This window comes from Oncorhynchus kisutch, linkage group LG8 (assembly GCF_002021735.2).
Source record: "Oncorhynchus kisutch isolate 150728-3 linkage group LG8, Okis_V2, whole genome shotgun sequence".
Lineage (NCBI taxonomy): Eukaryota > Metazoa > Chordata > Actinopteri > Salmoniformes > Salmonidae > Oncorhynchus > Oncorhynchus kisutch.
In genome coordinates, this window is record NC_034181.2 from 68,054,469 (window position 1) to 68,073,818 (window position 19,350).

Consider the following 19,350-nt stretch of genomic DNA (forward strand, 5'->3'; position numbering starts at 1 on the left):
GTGGGATTTGAAATGGTCGGTCATCTATTTGTTAACTTGGCTTTCGAAGACCTTGGAAAGGCAGGGTAGGATAGATATAGGTCTGTAGCAGTTTGGGTCTAGAGTGCCTCCCCCTTTGAAGAGGGGGATGACCGTGGCAGCTTTCCAATCTTTGGGGATCTCAGACGATACGAAAGAGGTTGAAAAGGCTAGTGATAGGGGTTTCAACAATTTTGGCGGATAATTTTTAGAAAGAGAGGGTCCAGATGGTCTAGCCCGGCTGATTTGTTGGGGTCCAGATTTTGCAGCTCTTTCAGAATATCAGCTATCTGGATTTGGGTGAAGGAGATTTCTAGAAAGGCCATACTGTGGAGGGCCTATTGCACTGCCCCTCCACCAGCTCTCATACCATACACACCTCAACAAACACAACTATGTCTTACTATACACGTGAGGACTTTTTGCGGCCCAACAATTGATTCCCATTCAAAATCCTATTTTACACCTTACCCTAATTCTAAACCTAACCCCTAAAATACCTTTTTTCACAAGTGAGGAACAGAGAAATTTCCTCACTTCTTTGAATTGTATTGGTTTATTATTCTTGTGTGTCATTCTGGTACTCACAAGTATTGTAAAACGTGTACACACACACACACACACACACACACACACACACACACACACACACACACACACACACACACACACACACACACACACACACACACAGAGAAAGATCAATCTAATATCCTATCACTCTATGGCAGTGACTACCAATGAAAGGCAGGTATTTGACATCCTACCAGAAATCCATCACTATTCCAGAGCACAAACTGTAAGCTCAAGCTTTGACCTTAAGATTTAGAAAGCTGTATTGGCTTCAACCCACCTACAGAAGAATCCCTGTGTGTTGGTGGAGGTAAGGGGTAGCAGAGATGGGCGCAGAGATGGGCGCAGCGCTCCCCAGATAATGGGCTATCTCCTCCTATAAAACTATTTGCTCGTTTCGTTCTGAGCTCTACGGGGACCCTGAGTCAGTGCCCTCGCCGCTGGATGCCTTTGGAGAACTTCAAAGGGACGAACTCTGTTTGTTTACTTTAACCGGTATGAGGGCAGTATGGATAGCTTGACCCTCCATGCATCAAAGCAGCCAACGCGTTTGTTTTGAAGATGTCTGCCTTCGATTTCTCCGATTTCTATCTGCTGGGCTGGGATGGGGGTGCGAAGAGGATGAGGAGGCTCCGAAAACCGCCCTAGAGGCTGGCGCTAGAAAACGTTCTAAATTAAATTCTGAATCGATGGCTTTAATATACAAAAAGTGATGGCATATCCCATTTCAAGTGTCCCTCTTCTGCAGAGGGGTTTTGTGCAAAGCAAAGTCCACCCGGATTCAAACTTTTCATCCGTTTTCTTTGGAGGGAAACAGAATGTTCTCATTTATGACCTGTAAACGAACCTTCAGTATCAGCGCTTCTTCAGATCTAAGACTTATTTATCACCAACTCTGCTGCTGACTTTGTTTTTCTGTGGAACACTTCCTACCAGTGGCTTTGGTATTTGAGTTTAACCTCACCTGCATTTCTCTTCAAGGAGTAGATGGTTATTAGATTGTGTGTGTGTGTGTGTGTAGGAGTGCGTATGCTGGACGGCGAGGTGACCGACGTGGTGGAGGCCCAGTCTCTCAGTTTGAACCCACAGCACATCCACATCTACAGTGCCAGCTGGGGCCCCGAGGATGATGGGAAGACGGTGGATGGGCCCGCCAAGCTCGCCAAGGAGGCCTTCCTGCGTGGAGTGACCGAGGTGTGTGTTTGTAAATATCTGTGTGTTCTGGGCCTCAGTTGTGTGCCGCGTTCCCAATGCCTGCCTTACCATCAATAGTTTGTATGACTTCCTCTACACACCGCCAGTAATTATGTAGTAAACTATTCAACCATTTTGAAGGACAAAGGCAGCTTGAACAACGCAAGCGCACTTCACGACCCAGACGATTATGAATGGGGAAATTTGATTTGGTCACAGTGGAAGTATCAGGCTTTCTAAACTCCACTAAGGATAAAATAATAAATGGCCTGAACAAATACTGTAGGAAAAAGAATCCTCAATACAAAGCACTGAAAATATTGTACATTCATAACCACCTGAAGTGCACTTTACACAATCAACTCTCTTCACATCACTACCGTACCACAATTGTGGAAGTGATTTCAGAATCTGAGTGGGAGGATATTTGTGTTATGAGATTTATCTCAATAAAATGCCATTGAGCTCAGGTCACGTGCACATTTTCTTTTGCATGTGAAATGCTAACAGATGTAAATAGTTCATGCGGCTTTAACGTTAGTGTGGCAGGATTCAGAGAGACCCAAGTCTTAGCTCCAGCTCCTCCGTCTCACATGGGCATCCGGGCAAAGCATTGGCATACTGCCAACCCCGAGACAGTGACATACTGCCAACCCTGAGACGTTATCTGTGTGTGTGAGAGAGAGACTATTGCTTTTAGGCATTTTGATAACTACTTAAAGAGCAGGATGATTACTGGTCCTGGTCTTTAGTGTCCATAGGAAACAGTAGCTGGTTTGCTGAAGGCTCTGTCTTTAATGGGCTTCTTACTGTATACAGCCTCCACCAAAAAAAATGTGATTACAAACGCTTATACTATAGTTAAGCAATAAGGCACAAGGGGGTGTGTTTAGTATTTGGATGTGTGAGTGGAGGGAACAGTAAGCATCCCGACTGCAGACGTATAGGGGCCATATGCCAGGCTCTCTTTAGTGTACACATGGGAGCCTGCATCCATCTGATCCCAGTTCTAAGTGTAAGAGGGTGTGAGAGAGCCAGTCATAAAGCATAGAGCCGAGCCAGGGCCAACCGGCCATTCAGACAATGAACCATCAGACCTTATGGGGCAAACCCCATCTGAGGGCCATTACTGGTGCCCTGCCTCCATTTATTACAGGCCTGTCAAATAAAAAGCAAATGGCATGTAAACACACTATTCTATAGGGAGCCATGGCATCATCAGTAGCTCCAGTCTGTTGTTTACACTGTTCATGATGGTTGCGTGTGATGGTCAGTGGAGGCTGCACCACCCAGCACAATGGAGCATTCTGTGGGACTTTGATATTTATTCACTTTGAATGCTGAATAGCACAGATGATTTATTGCTCAGGGTTTGTTGACATACGGTCCGGTCCCTGTTGTCTTGTATTGCGGCCGTGGTACATTAAAGGTCTTTGGATTCAAAGCGTCTGAGTGATCACACGGTCCTGTGATGTATGGATGAGCTGTGGCAGGCCTTTCAAAGATGGACCCTGGAAATAGTTGTGCTGTAGGATCAATGGGAATCTAATTTAGATTGAATGACACTGTGTTCCCCTCTTTCATTAGCTGCGCCACACCAAGATACATATGCATGTGGTCATGTACGTCAGAAAGGCCTGTCTAGAAGTGGTTGTCTAAGTTTGTTATTGGTCTGTTCTGTCTGTCCCTCTCCCTCTAGGGTCGTGGGGGCCTGGGCTCCATCTTTGTGTGGGCATCAGGGAACGGCGGGCGTGAGAAGGACAGCTGTAACTGTGACGGCTACACCAACAGCATCTACACCCTGTCCATCAGCAGCTCCACCCAGAACGGCAACGTGCCCTGGTACAGCGAGGCCTGCTCCTCCACCCTTGCCACAACCTACAGCTCTGGCAACCTCAACGAGAAACAGATAGTGAGTTCAGTAGACACGTGCTCACGTACACACATACACTTACAGTGGCAAACGGAGCGGGGAACACTGATTTTGATTAATTAACATACTGAACACACTCATTCACTCCCAGTGTGAGCATCATGAGGAGTGAGGGAAACGTTTGTCTGTACAGTCTGAATATGGGCATGTCAGAAAACATTAAACTGAGTGGTGGTGTGTGTGGAGGAGTGTGTGAGTCGGGGCTCCTGTCCTGTGAGAGTCTTGTGCTCTGTGGTTCCAGGGCCTCAGTGGTATTATGTTGCTAACTGCAATGGGAGATCACACAGCTTCCACTGAGCTTTGAAGAGGAGGAAGTCTATTTTACAGCATATTAGTCAGGGGAATGATGTGTATGTGTGTGCTTCAGTGAGATGTAAGAATGGATGGAAACTTTTGATGTATAGCCAGGGTGTTGATGTATAGAACCAGGTTGACTTGGCTCCTGGGATCCTTAGAGTATCTCAGATGGTTGAATCCGGAGCCAAAGCACTAGTACATACTATCTAGCTGTACTCTAGAGGTTTGAGCGTTTCTGGATGTCCTAGTTAGCCTGTATGCTGTTGCACTTATTCGTCGGTGTTCCTATTGGTTTTAGTGCTCCTTCTTCCAGTCATATAGAATCTAAGCCAAATGCTTATTGGACTGTTTGGTTCTTCAAAGCAGGTTGTGTGTGTTCAGTCTGGAGGAATAACTGAGTCAGTTCTCACTGGCCTGCCTCAGACAGCCATGGCCTGCAGTGACACTCTCTTTCCCGCTTTCCTTCTTTTCTCTCTCTTCATAAACTCTTGCTCTTTGCACTCTTTCCCACCCGCCCTCTGAGGCCCATTTGAATGAAGAACTGTAAAACGTTAAAATCCCATCTCCATGTCTCACCCTTACACACACACACACACACACACACACACACACACACACACACACACACACACACACACACACACACGAGGTGGAGGATGGAGAGCCTTTCACTAGGAGAGATTACAGTACAATACTGTATAATGGATGTTCATCCCAACCTCTTGCTATGAGGCATGCTGTACACACATGATTAATGAATTGGTGTGTTTCCACATTCATGATTAATCATGTTAACCATGTGTTGATACATAAGTAGATGGGGCTGAGTAGAATATGATTTTTTTAGTGTATAACTTACACTCCTACTGATTGTTTCAATAGAAAGTTCTTTATTTGCCCATATAATAGTTGTTAACATTTCGGCCCGGTATGTGCAGCACCATATCTAACTACAAACTCTCTTCCTGTCAGGTGACAACGGACCTCAGACAGAAGTGTACTGACACCCACACGGGAACCTCCGCCTCGGCTCCACTGGCTGCTGGGATCATCGCCCTTGCACTGGAAGCCAAGTGAGCAACTCTTATCACCTGTCTGTCTCTCGATCTGTGTCTCTGACTGTTTGTCTCAATGTCCCCTTGCTTGTTCCTATTTTTCTCTCTGTCTGCTTCTCTCCCGCCTTTGTGTTTTTTATTGCCTGTTCACAAATATTTGCTGTCTGAGCACACACGCACGCACGCACACACACACACACACACACACACACACACACACACACACAGATGTCTCAGAAGAACAACAAACTCTTGGGGGAAGGCAACTGTCTTGTAATAATGTATTGTGGATCAGAATAGATGAGTCTTATCTCCTATCATTCTGCTATGAACGTGTCATCAGCTCAGTACTGTAGTCTGATTTGGGAACAGGGCACTTGTGACCAAAACCTCTGTAGTTCCCTGTCCATTAAAAGTGTCTGACTGTACTGCAGGACTTTGACTTTCCCTTCAGTCAAAGCTGACCTTTCAGTAAAAGAGAACTGATGAGGTTTAAACTCAATGTTTCGCTGGGGTACTATACACTATCGAACTCTGTTTTACTGTAGGCTTTTACTGTTGCTCTGTTGGGTGGTACTGCAGTAACACAGGGTTTTATACGGAGAACAGAGGAGAGTGGGACAGAGGGATCTCTGGTCTCTTTTTATCTTTTCAATGCAGTAACATTAAGCCTGATGTTCAACTCTTCTAGTGCACTTGGGCACCTAATGCCATTTCCTTTGCAATTTGTTGCTATGCATTGTGGTACAGTAGGATATGTTGTTGCATGTTTTACTGTCTTCATAATCATGTTAAGTGTATTTCAGATCTGGAATCTTCTATATTGATGAAAGGTATGGTTGTTGTGTGTGTGTGCAGTAAAAACCTGACATGGCGGGACATGCAGCACTTGGTTGTGAGGACCTCTCATCCCGCTCACCTCCTCACCAACGACTGGAATACCAATGGGGTCGGCCGAAAAGGTACAGCGAGGCGTCCCATTAGCTGAGCTCGGTTGACCATCACTCCCGTGCCCTGCCAGTTACACAATGGAGACTGATCTATATTGTATTTACATCAATTGATTTAAAGTTGCCTACATTAAGAAATTACAGAAGGCCATGGCTCCAAAGTTCAGGGAGAGGTTTTACTGGGCACACAGCAGGGTACATGCAATAATCTAATAGTGAAGAGGCCCTTATTGAGTTGGAACTGGAATCGTGATGAAGTAGCCTTTCAGCAGTCTATCGATTTCTCTCTTTCCTTCTCTCTCTCTGTCGATCTCTCTCAGTGAGCCACTCATATGGGTATGGTCTGCTTGATGCCAGTGCGATCGTGGCTCTGGCTGAGAACTGGACCAACGTTGGGCCCCAGAAAAAATGTGTGCTGTCCATGGTGGCAGAGCCCAGGTGAGCTACACACACACACACACACACACACACACACACACACACACACACACACAGCTCTACCAACTCTACCTGTAATACCACTGTTTGGCTGGCAGGAGCATCAGTACTAGCTTCATAGGGATTACATTGGTTTTGGGTATAGTACAGTTAACCTACCTGGTGATTAACATATAATAAACCTATGTGATCCTTATTAGAATAGGATGCTTCAGATTGTGTGTGTGAGAGTGTCTCACATCTTGGGGTGGGTCGGCTGTGGAGGTGATGAGCGCTGCTGTGTGATGGCCTGTAGGTGTGAGAGGTGCACATGTGGGACCAAACTGTCATACCTCAGTGTGACTGCACGTCATGTTTAGATTCTGAGCATGGCACCGGGGGCCCATTGATAGGCTCTGCTGGGTTCTTGTGTGTGTGTGCTAGGGTGATGATATTTTGAACCTGAGGGAGCATGTTTAATAAGGGAAATAATCACTTACAGATGAGTCTCTCTCTGCTTCCATGTTCTCCACGCTGTCCTGGCTGTCTCTAAACCTCTGTCGATATTTTACTCTTTCACTCTCTCACTCCTTTGCTCTTGCTCTCTTTTCCTCTCTCATTCTCTTTCCCTCTGTCTTGTGCTCCTTCTATCTCTTCCTCTCTCTATCTATTCCCTTCACACTTTCTCTCTCCCAATTTAACCCTGCCTCTGCTACATACTGTAGCTGACAGGTTCCCAGCCCTGTTGTATCGTCTCTGTACTGGTCCCCAGATCACAGCCTACCACTGGAGCCTGTGGCATGGTGTTTGTGCAGTGTGCATTGTACAGTGCAAGAGGTGTTGCTTCTCCTTCACTCTCTCTGACTTCTGCGGATTAGATCCTAACATTTTAAGGGATTTAATTAGGAGGAAGCGGTATGTTTTTACACCCAGTTCATCGATTACGGCCCGTATTTTCTATTAGCTGGACGCCACGGCTTTTCTAAAGCCTCATGCCCTCCTCTCTCTCCTCCTCTGGGTTCAGTTGTAGTGGATGTGTGTAAGCTGCTAAGCGGATTGGGGGGAGTCGGGGGAGCCTGGTACTTTTCTCCTGTAGAGGACAGGGCTGCTGCAGGACCTGAGCTGCTAATCCTGTTTCAAGGCCGCAAACCCTGTGCCTTCAGCAGACTCTCACTCACACACATACTTCTCTCACACACTAGTCCAGAGCGACAGTCACACACTCATGCAGCATCACTCACACACTCAGAACAATTATATCCACGTACACAGATGCTGTCACATGCTCACTCCCAGCTGTGACATCTTCCTCAGACACCAAAAGCCAGCAACATGAGAACACGAGCCTCTTCAATCACTATGCTGTCTTTGTGTAATGTATGTATTTGGTCATATATGCTGATGTGCTGTTTATCTGTGTGTCAGGAACATTGGGAGCCACCTGCTGATCACAAAGACAGTGGACGGCTGTGTTGGGACAGCCAACCATGTGAGCTCCCTAGAACATGCCCAGGCCCAGCTCACCCTCTCCTACAACCGCAGGGGCAACCTGGGCATCTACCTGACCAGCCCACAGGGCACCCGCTCCACACTGCTCGCTCCCAGGTACACACACACACACACACACACATACACACACACACACACAGTGTATTACATACTTACTGTCTCTCCTCTGCAGGCCTCATGACTACTCATCAGAGGGCTTTAATGACTGGGCTTTCATGACCACACACTCCTGGGACGAGGACCCACGGGGGGAGTGGACCCTGGAGATGGTAAACGTGGCAGGGGCCAGTGACTAATAAGACACCTCTCATTTACTACCTTATTAGCTATTGTGATGTCTGGAACATTGTCTGGGAGCTCAGAGAAAGAGTGTGACAGGGTTTCTGTTAGTGCAGCCATATCTGACTAGCAGTGTCACTGAAAGAATGTGTGTGTGACGGGATGTATGCTTGTATTTGCATTTATCTGTGCATCATATGTGTTTGATTCATTGATGTACTGCGTGTGAGAGAGTGCGTGTATGTGCAGTAAGTGCTTGATTTATGTGTTAATGAATTTGTTAATTTCATAGTGTGCGTCAGTGCATGTGTGCATCTACGTCATTCATGTGTTGATGATTGTGTGTGTGTGTGAGATGCTTCCAGACTGTTAACAGGGAGTGTTTTATACGCAGGGCAGCAGTGTCTGTGCCTGGAGAGCTTTCCTTTTGATCCCCTTTATACAAACTGTCAGGCAGTCTCTCTCTCGCTCCACACACCCACCTCTAAATCAGCTTCATTAAACCAGGGAGAGTAAATCAAGCAGGGGAGTGGAGGGCCCTGCTGTCTGGCCCAGGCTGATCCAGAATAACTATGACCTAAGGCCCATCCAGGCCCTCTCAGACAATCTTTTTGGGGTTTATTTGTAGTCCTCTCTTGCTCTTTCATTTTGTTTTCTTTTTGTCGCTTTCCCTCCCTCCCTCCCTCTGGCTGTAGACCCTCTCAAAGGGCTCGTCATATAAATGGCTCTCCCGGGAAGTGTTGTTCTGAACTAACAGGTCTATAGAGAAACACCAGAATGTATACTTATGTATACTTATACATTTAATGCTTTACTTCTAGGAATATTTTCCTGTCATTCCATCCAGGAAATCCAAGAATATAAAAAGAGCAGGATAGAAGAGCTGCAATTACAGAACCCACCCTGAAGAGTGCCAAAGCCTTGCTGGCCTAGACGGTGGCTTGGAGATCTGTGCTGTTGTTGCTTATGTGTAACACTCTCTCTCCCTCCCTCTCTCTAGGCACTCTGACTCAGTTCACCCTGGTGCTGTATGGTACAGGCTCAGACTCTCCCAGCTCCACAGCCAAGGACCTCTCTCAGTCCAGTAACGGCAGCTGTAAGACTTTTGACCTACAGCAGATCTGCATTGGTAAGAATGTTACTGTTGGTTACTGTAAGAGAATGTACATTCTGTACCTAGGGTTAGGCAACTAGGGTCTCGAAGAGCTGTGGTGTGCCCAGGCTTTTGTTCCGGCACACCACAAATGCACCTCATTTCTAATGGATCAAAAGTCTGCCCCACTGTGGCTCTGCAGGCTTCAGTTGCCTACCCCTACCCTAAGCCTAAATTTAATGAACAGGTACATTTACACTGCACACTGTACAGGTAAGACCGGAGAGATTAAACACTGGCTCTCATATCAAAAGTGTATGGCTTGTATAGGTTAAACCCTAGAGCAGGAGTCTCCAACAGGTAGATCGTGAGCTACCAGCAGCTCACAGCCCACCTATGATAAGCTTGCCAATGAATTCTGAAAGTACATGCATTTTTTCATGTGTTCCATCACAAACTGTTGTAAACATAAGGCTCCCTCCCGGCTACTATCTAATCAAAGGCACATTGACATTATCCCACCCCTGGTTAGCCACTGACTTAAAAATCCGACTGTAACACAATATCTGGCAATTAAATTCCGGCAATGTTTTTTTTGCGCGTGTTTGTCTGATGATAGCCGGCATCTTGTGGGTAGACAGGACTTTCCCCATAAACCTTCTCAATTAAATGTGAACAAACATTTAACCTCACAGAACTAGGCTATATCATGATTATTTGTATCAATTGGGTGGCCATTGCTTTGCAAACTCTGCCATGTTCTATAGACATCAATACTTGTCTTCTGATGTGGTTTAAGCATTGACATGGACACCATTTTAGTTGTTTTCATTATGAATAATTGTTATATTGAGAGTAAAAAATACAATTTAAACTGCGAGAAGTGAATTCAGAAAATACAAAATGAAATTTGATGGGCCTGTCATGACAAATACTGCTCATTAACCATTATATTACCTGGGTATATTGACAGAAAGCACAAATCTTGTTCACTAAGGATCCGGGGAAGAGTTCCATGGTAGAGGAGAATAAAATAATGTGCCTATTTGAAAGCTATAAAAAAAAGAGTAGGTTGTGACATGTTTACATTTTTTTAAAGTAGCATTCATGCTAGAGTTTGGAGACCACTGCCCTAGAATAAGACTGGGAGAGACAGGAACAGTCTGACCCCTGCAGGATCCCCTGGGTATCACAATTTAACACTTGTTGGTATACTGTATCAGATAGTGAGTGGCGTAATGGCATAGGTGTAGTTTGTGAAGCAAGAACTCTGGATGGTTGAGTTTGTTGATCAGCTCGTCCTCAGAGACATCTACTGCGATAAAGTAAACATGGGGGCAGATTAGCGAGGACTGCATTTTCCGAGCTAAACTAAGACACACCTCCAACACACACTTCTGCCCGAAAACAATCCTAAAAACAGGACAGGTAAAACAATAAAAATGACATTATGGAATGGACAACCAGTGGGTTACATTGGTTTCAAGTTTGTATCCGTACATTTGACGAGCTGATCATAGTGAAAAATAAAATACTTCTGCATTTGCCGTTGTGTTAACACATTGACTCTCATTGGAAATAGGCCCAGGATAACTCCTGATAAAGTTGGGTAACTTAGTCATGGGAATCAGGACTAATAAAGCAAATGCAACGGCCTGTTTTAGGAACAGTAGTGCTACCACAGGCCGACACTGTAGGCTACACCCCACCGACTGACACCGACATCAATTGGGTGTCTTTTTTTGGTCCTGTCCGGACCAGTCTTTTTTTTTGTTGATTTCCACGCCCACGGATGTAGATTTTTGGTCCGGACCAAATCTGAACCAATTATAGACGTCTATATTTGGTTTGGGCCTCCCGAGTGGTGCAGTGGTCTATGGCACGGCATCGCAGTGCTAGTTGTGCCACTAAAGATTCGGGGTTTGAATCCAGGCTCTGTCGCAGCCGGCCGTGACTGGGAGACCCATAATTGCCCCAGCGTCGTCCGGGTTAGGGAGGGTTTGGCCGGCATGGATGTCCTTGTCTCAACGCGTACTAGCGACACCTGTGGCGGGCCGGGCGTAGTGCACGTTGACATGGTGCACAGTGTTTCCTCTGACACATTGGTGCGTCTGGCTTCCGGGTTAAATGGGCATTGTGTCAAGAAGCAGTGTGGCTTGGTTGGGTTGTGTTTCGCAGGGCGCACGGCTCTCGAAATTCGCCTCTCCCGAGTCCGTACGGGATTTTCAGCGATGAGACAAGACTAACTACCAATTGGATACCACGAAATTGGGGAGAAAAACGGGGGGGGGGGTCCTAACAAATGTAAAAATTTGGTCCAAACATAGACGGCTGGCTATAAATTAAGTATTTTTTACCTTTCATTAAGAACTGAAATTATACCTGATTTCAACATCTGGAAAATTTGTATTTTAAACGTCTGGAAAATATGTATTTTCACCTTTCATTCAGAACCTAAAATGAGCCTCACTTCAACGTCTGGAAAATACTTAATTAATAAGACTATTCTAGTTTTGTGGGGGTATAGGAGGAGGGTGGGAAAGCAGAACGGCCAGGACCGGGCCTGGCTGTGATCAACACATTCAGCCAGTTAGTAGATGACAACTCTTATTAGTGCAGCCAGACCAGCCCTGTAGACATACTGTATCATTTGTTGGAATTTAGTCCCTACTGTTCCCTCTTGCCTCTGTCATCAACCCCTTCTCCCATAACACTCTGTCACTACTCCCTTCCTCTTCCTCCCTCTCCTTCCTCTGTCATCAACCCCTTCTCCCTCAACACTCTGTCACTACTCCCACCCTCTTCCTCTCTCTTCCTCCCTCTTGCCTCTGTCATCAACCCCTTCTCCCTCTGTCCTCTGTCATCAACCCCTCCTCCCTCAACACTCTGTCACTACTCCCACCCTCTTCCTCCCTCTTGCCTCTGTCATCAACCCCTTCTCCCTCAACACTCTGTCACTACTCCCACCCTCTTCCTCTCTTCCTTCCTCTCCTTCCTCTGTCATCAACCCCTCCTCCCTCAACACTCTGTCACTACTCCCACCCCCTTCCTCTCTCTTCCTTCCTCTTGCCTCTGTCATCAACCCCTTCTCCCTCAACACTCTGTCACTACTCCCACCCCCTTCCTTCCTCTTGCCTCTGTCATCAACCCCTTCTCCCTCAACACTCTTCCTTCCTCTTGCCTCTGTCATCAACCTCTTCTCCCTCAACACTCTGTCACTACTCCCACCCCCTTCCTCTCTTCCTTCCTCTGTCATCAACCCCTTCTCCCTCAACACTCTGTCACTACTCCCACCCCCTTCCTCTCTCTTCCTTCCTCTGTCATCAACCCCTTCTCCCTCAAAACTCTGTCACTACTCCCACCCTCTTCCTCTCTCTTCCTTCCTGCTGTCCCCTTTCATTTGATCCTTCCTTTCTCTCCCACCCACTTCAACTCTTTCAACAGGGAGGGAATGACAACTGATTATGAACCTAGTAATTAGATTGGGGTAATGGCCTGTCTGACCGTGTAGGCTGGAGGGAATGCGCCTTGGGTGGATGCGGAGGGGAGGTGTGGAGCCTCAGTAGCTGTGTGTGTGAGATTAGCTTTCCAAATCATTGGGGGAGATAAGGAGTTACAGGGTGCTGCAGTGATAACACACTAATGCCACTGCCAAACTGTTCACATGGATGTGCAGACTTAGTACAGATAGATGCTTCAGAGCTTATTAGAAAGTCCATATATCTGCGATATTATTTCCAACTGGGTTGGCAAAGCACGGCTCAGGGCATAGATATGCTACAGTGCATTTCTCCTCAGATAGATGAGGGATTTACACGCGTTGCATTTGTCTCGGCACACAATCTGCACAGCTCATCAACACATTCACACTCCAAACAGTTTGCGGCAGGAAACTGTTCATTCTAGCAGAAGCTACATCAACATTATGCAGCTTAAGTTGAGGGCACATTCACAGGCTCATGATTTTAATGCCCCAGAATGAGGCGATGCGTAATGTGCTGCATGATTGTCGTGGCAGACTATTCAAATACAGTTCACATATTTGAAGCTTTGTGTGAACTATATCCATTTATTACCGGTGGTTGTGCACTAACCGCGTTAAATGAAGAATTTGAACACCAGCAGTACTAAAATATGTCTTTCTCCTCTTGTCTCCTTGTATGTAGAGTGCAATGGTGGCTACTACCTCTTCCAGCAGGGCTGTGTGAGGGGCTGTCCAGCCGGCTACACCGCAGGCTCCCAGCTCCTCAGTTACACCATGGGGAACTCTGTGGATCCAGCCTCAGTCCCCTCCTGCCTGCCCTGCCAACCCCCCTGCCTGACCTGCAGCGGCCTCAGCCCCAGCGCCTGCCTCTCCTGCCCCCCTCACAGCCACCTGGACCCTGTGTCCAGCACCTGCCTGCACCTCAACCAGATCCAGAGGGAGTCCCCCGGGAACTTCATGGTGGGCCAGGGCAACACCGGTCCCCGCCCAGAGCTCAGCTCCCGCCTGCCCGTCACCATCGCCGTGCTCAGCTGCATGATCATCATGGCCACCTTCGCTGGGGTGTTCGTTCTGCTGCAGTTGAGATCTGGAGTCCTGGCCAAACTGCCCTCACTGGAGGAGGCCGGCTCAGGCCTGAGGGGGGGCTTCGGCCTGGGGGGCAGCAGCAGAATGGTGTCGTACCGCGGTATCCCTACAGTGTGGGGCGACGAGGGGGTGAACACTGACTCCGACAATGATGAGTTTGACGTCCACAATGAGAAGACTGCCTTTATCAAAACACAAAGTGCTCTTTAACCCCCTCCTGTCTTCAAATTCCTTCTTTCTACAGCCTCTCCCCCAATCACTCTGAGTCGTCTAATTCCGGGCTCCCTGTCCTCCTCATGTTCCCCTCCTCTGGTTTCTCTTTCCCTGTTTCACTCCCTCGTTCTTCCTCTCATCGGGTTTCATTCCCCAGGTTTAGTGTTCCACTCTGTAGTGGGTGACGTGATGGGAGACTGGAGTCACGTGGAACAGGGATGGCCTGGGCGCGCTCGGCGCTCGCTTCACACTCGGGTGCTTTTCTATTAAACTGTCTCTCTGTGCCCTTTCGCCCTCAATCACCATCAGACAGAGTGTTTTCTGAACACAGCCCATTTCCCGGACGGCTCCAGGGTTTCCCTGTCACAAGAAACAAACCATTATTGTTTGCTCTCTCCCTTTTTTTCCTTCTTCGGTTCCAGTGCAGTAGCCAGATGAGATTGTAAATTGGGGGTACACTGTGTGTGTTGAGTGGACAGTAAGATCGGGGTAGGGTCAGGTTCTGAGAAGCCACAGTGGAGTCGTCAAAGTCCCACGGTTTTGGTGAATCAGCCCCAGGCCCTCCCAGAGCTGCGGAGTGTCCATGCTGCAGTATGACTCTCTCTCTCTCTCAGCTCTGGCTGGATACAAGGCTTTGAGTCCATGAGACTAGCAACGCTCACTCTACCCCCAGCATATGGGGGGGCGCGCGAGTGCTCGCTTGCTCGCTCGCTGCCAGATCTCCAAAGATAGGTCAGCAGTTCACCTAGCTAGGCCGCCACACTTTACTGGGCCTCAGAATTTTGACCAAAATAATATTGCCTCTATGATTAAAACCCCATTCCCAAGGAAAGAAGTACCTAGGACTAATAAAATTGGCTTTCCACTTAACTCTTTTAATTGCTCAGCTTCTGAGTGTGAGCGTGTTAGTGAGATGTATTGTGGATGGGGCTCAGTACAGTAGAAGTGACTTTTAACACAAGGGTTTCTCTGAGCAGCTATACAGGTAGTGAGAGGAGTGTGTGGTAGAGAGAAGGGTTTTACTCACTGCAGAGGAGAGAGAGAGAGAATAACACAGTCTGGCCATGATTACCAGACAGGGCACTCTACTCTCTCTACTCTGCTGCTCTTTTAATGCTGTTCATCACACACACTTTGCACTATGTTGGTCTTATGTGTTTTTGTGTGTCTGAGTGTGTGCCGGCCAAGTGTGTGAGCAGCTGTCCAGTTGAGCAAAAGGAAGGAATGACCACATTAGGAATACTAAGGATGTGGTTGTGTTTGTCAGCTGAGTTATGATACTGGTTGGCCTATGTAGTTTCCCTGTCTGCTGTTCTTTAAAGAACTGCCTATTTCAAAGAACTGAGGTTGGCTATAATAAGCAAACTTCTTTTAACATCTTATCTCTCTATAAGACTTATCACTGCTTCTCTCCACTCGCCCTCCAGTCGTCATCAGGGGTGTCGATGCAAACTACAGATAATCTGTTTCATATACTTGCCAATGAATTATATCCTGAATGACACTACAGCTCAGATGTGTTCCAAGGAAGTATTTTTTTTCTATTCAAACTGTGTATTTATTGAAAAACTTAAGTGAATTTTTGGCTGCATATCTTCCTTCTACAATCTTCTGTACCTCATTAATTCATCCATTGGACAAATATTGGATCCATCCATCTTTTTTTCTTCTTTTATGTTGAAGTTATTTTTCATTTCCAGCAGATAATAGGGGGCTTCGCTGAGAGGAGTTGTCATAGTGACAACATGCATAAAAGATTGATGCAGCTGCTCATCCCGTCCTCACTCGGATCACACAGCAACGGCAGCAGAGTATATGTGTTCCATAGCAATGATGAAGGATTATATAGGTCAAAGGTGAAAGCTTTTCAGAGAAGGATATTTCTTTTGAACCGTAGGAGTTTTGCTTTCACTGATTTACACTTCTACAGTAATAATAAGACTGAAATATCTTTATCTACAGTACCAGGGCTGTAGGGCTGCATTCTCACTCTGTTATTTCTCTCTCTCCTCCCCTACTCTGTCTTGGCACAATTTAAATGTAAATTAATATATCCTGATTTATGCCCTCTGAATATATTGTTTTCAGGATTATTTTTAAGGTGGTAGGGGGGGATCCCTGTGCTTTAAATCTTATGTAATTATAAACATTGCTGAGGAAGACTTAATCTTCAATACACAGATTGGGGAGTTGCTATCCTCTGAATGCAAAGTAATGACGGCCAACTTTGAGCAAAATATGTAATTATTACAATAGTGTGGAATAGTATGCCATTTAGCCCTGGCTGATGTAAGGTGCAGTAATGCTGTCATTAATGATAGTTTTTTCCCTTAAAATTAAGAAGTAACGGATAAATCCTAAGAGATTTTTCTTCCTACCAGAATTATAGTTGGCTGAGGCAATCATTTGTATGTCCCAACGTACTTCCCCCCCACTTACATTCGTTTCATCTAAGTTGGTCACTCCTGAATGTGGAAATCTCTATTGCATTATAACAGTATGTCTAAGGAAACGGACAGCTGCTGGGGAGGAGGTTGCGCCCTTTGCATTGCAGCCTCAATACTACATCTGACTGCAGCAGAGTTTCTGGCATTACCAAAGACAGGGCAATTTAGAGTTGTGTACAGTTCTGCTTCAGATTGCTGAGCCTGAGTTAGGGAGATGACGCAATCTGAGGTTTTCTATATGCATTGATTCAATTCAGATGACTGTCTTTTCTTTTAAATCTTTTTTTTTTAAACTCTTTCTGTTATTCCTGCTTTTTAATGCAGAGACCTTTCCCTCTCCACCCCCTGCTTGGTGACGGTGGTGGAGCAGAGACATTCTGTATGCTGAGATGCAGGGTTGGATGTGGAGAGGGCAGATTAAGAATGTATCCCATCCCCATACACTAAAGGGCTGAATGAGGCTGTGTGTGGTGTGTGTGTGTGTGTGTGTGTGTAATAACTACAGAAGAAACACACTCATGAGAGTTAAACAGAGCTCTGGACATACGGACCATCCAGCTCTGTCCACCTCTCCTTATCAAGTCTTTGGCCTGGGGCTACATATTATACCTTACAGAAACAGTGACCTATGAATAATGTAAAAGAATGACTACCTTAGATGGGACAGAACTCTAAAATAAGGCCTATTTTTGTACTATATATGGTGCAGTGTAATTTTCATGTAATTTAAAGATTTTTTTTTTGCTCTTGTTAAATTTGTCCTTTTTATTTAATTGATAGATTCTATAAAAAAATAAAGATCTATGCAAACTTGAGGATTTGTCATGTGCTTTTCTATGTGATTAATGGTTGGCTGTATTTCAAGAATCAATATCTTCTGTCCAGCTAGATTTAATTGAGTAGAGTACTTTATTTCACCTGAGTGCTGTGCTCCAGTACAATGACAGTTCATATATAGAGTCAAAGGATAGCTCTACAGGAGTTGGACAATTGTGGTAAATGAAAGTAAAAGTATAACTGTTTCTTACATCCGCAGTACTGTGTATCACACCAGGGTTGGGTAGGTTACTTTCTTAACATAATCCGTTAATTACTAAACTCAGGGTCCTGAAGAGACGTTTCTATTTTTGCTGTCTATAATTTGTAAAAATCCAAATAACTTCATAGATCTTCATTGTAAAGGGTTTAAACACGGTTTCCCATGCTTCAATGAACCATAAACAAGTAATGAACATGCACCTGTGGAACGTTAAGACACTAACAGTTTACAGACGGTAGGCCATTAAGGTCACAGTTGTGAACTTAGGACACTGAAGAGGCCTTTCTACTGACTCTGGGGGGAAAAACACCAAAAGAAAGATGCCCAGGGTCCCTACTCATCTGCGTGAACGTGCATTAGGCATGCTGCAAGGAGGCATGAGGACTGCAGGTGTGGCTAGGGCAATAAATTGCAATGTCGGTACTGTGAGACGCCTAAGACAGTGCTACAGGGAGACAGGACGGACAGCTGATCGTCCTCGCAGTGGCAGACCACGTGTAACAACACCTGCACAGGATCGGTATATCTGAACATCACACCTGTAGGACGGGTACAGGATGACAACAACTGCCCGAGTTACACCAGGAACGCACAATCATTCCCATCAGTGCTCAGACTGTGCGCAATAGGCTGAGAGAGGCTTGACTGAGGGCTTGTAGGCCTGTTGTAAGGCAGGTCCTCACCAGACATCACCGGCAACAATGTCGCCTATGGGCACAAACCCACCGTCGCTGGACCAGACAGGACTGTCAAAAATTGCTGTTCATTGACGAGTTGCGGTTTTGTCTCACCAGGAGTGATGGTCGGATTTGCGTTTATCGTCGAAGGAATGAGTGTTACACTGAAGCCTGTACTCTGGAACGGGATCGATTTGGAGGTGGAGGATCCGTCATGGTCTGGGGCGGTGTGTCAATCTCAACGCTGTGCGTTACAGGGAAAACATCCTCATCCCTCATGTGGTACCCTTCCTGCAGGCTCATTCTGACATGGTCCTCCAGCATGACAATGCCAGATACTGTTACTTTTGATTTTGACCACCCCTTTGTTCAGGGACACATAATTCCATTTCTGTTAGTCACGTCTGTGGAACTTTGTTCAGTTTGTCTGTTGTTGAATCTTATGTTCATACAAATATTTACACATGTTAAGTTTGCTGAAAATAAACGCAGTTGACAGTGAGAGGACGTTTCTTTTTTTGGTTGTACAAATTGTAATCAGTAACGTAACTTTTGGCCAAAGTTACCCAAACTCAGTAACGTACATTCAGTTACTTCTGGAATACTTTCCCCTTAAGAGGCACAGGTTAACGTTTTTCGTCATGAATCTTGTTCTGGGGGCAGCTATGCAGAGTGGTCACTAATTGCCACAGTCATAAAATATGATTTTAAACCTAACATTAACCACACTGTTAATTTGTACAATATTGACTGCAGCTTTTTTTTATTTTTTATTTTTTTATTTTTATTTTTTTATTTTTTTTAATTAACAACAAATCAATACATAAAGCACATGAGGGAACACAAGCATACATAGATTACAAATAATAGACAATCGAGCTAGGGGGTACAATATCACATTACAATTACACAAGGACCTTAAGGGACATGCATATACTTACAATTCTAACAGCTTTTTTGTTAGTAGAGCATTTAACCGTCTTAAAATACAGTTCAATTTCTTTTTGTAGGGTACGAAAATGTGGTTTTCTGTTTGTAAATTTACATTTGTGTATATGAAATTTGGCCAAAAGAATAATGAAATTA

General features: G+C 45.6%; 1 protein-coding gene across 1 annotated transcript in view; it reads left to right on the forward strand.

Moving 5' to 3' along the window:
* The window catches only part of LOC109895236 (furin-1-like), a 91,101-nt gene extending 73,738 nt beyond the window's left edge, over nucleotides 1-17,363 (forward strand). The window contains exons 8-16 of the mRNA XM_031831016.1: nucleotides 1,613-1,785; nucleotides 3,485-3,697; nucleotides 4,988-5,088; nucleotides 5,929-6,032; nucleotides 6,341-6,458; nucleotides 7,863-8,042; nucleotides 8,119-8,241; nucleotides 9,203-9,354; nucleotides 13,485-17,363. Of these exons, the coding sequence (XP_031686876.1) occupies nucleotides 1,613-1,785; nucleotides 3,485-3,697; nucleotides 4,988-5,088; nucleotides 5,929-6,032; nucleotides 6,341-6,458; nucleotides 7,863-8,042; nucleotides 8,119-8,241; nucleotides 9,203-9,354; nucleotides 13,485-14,098 (1,778 nt within the window). The 3' untranslated portion in view covers nucleotides 14,099-17,363. The remainder of the gene's footprint in view (nucleotides 1-1,612; nucleotides 1,786-3,484; nucleotides 3,698-4,987; nucleotides 5,089-5,928; nucleotides 6,033-6,340; nucleotides 6,459-7,862; nucleotides 8,043-8,118; nucleotides 8,242-9,202; nucleotides 9,355-13,484) is intronic.
* The last annotated feature ends 1,987 nt before the right edge of the window (nucleotides 17,364-19,350 follow it).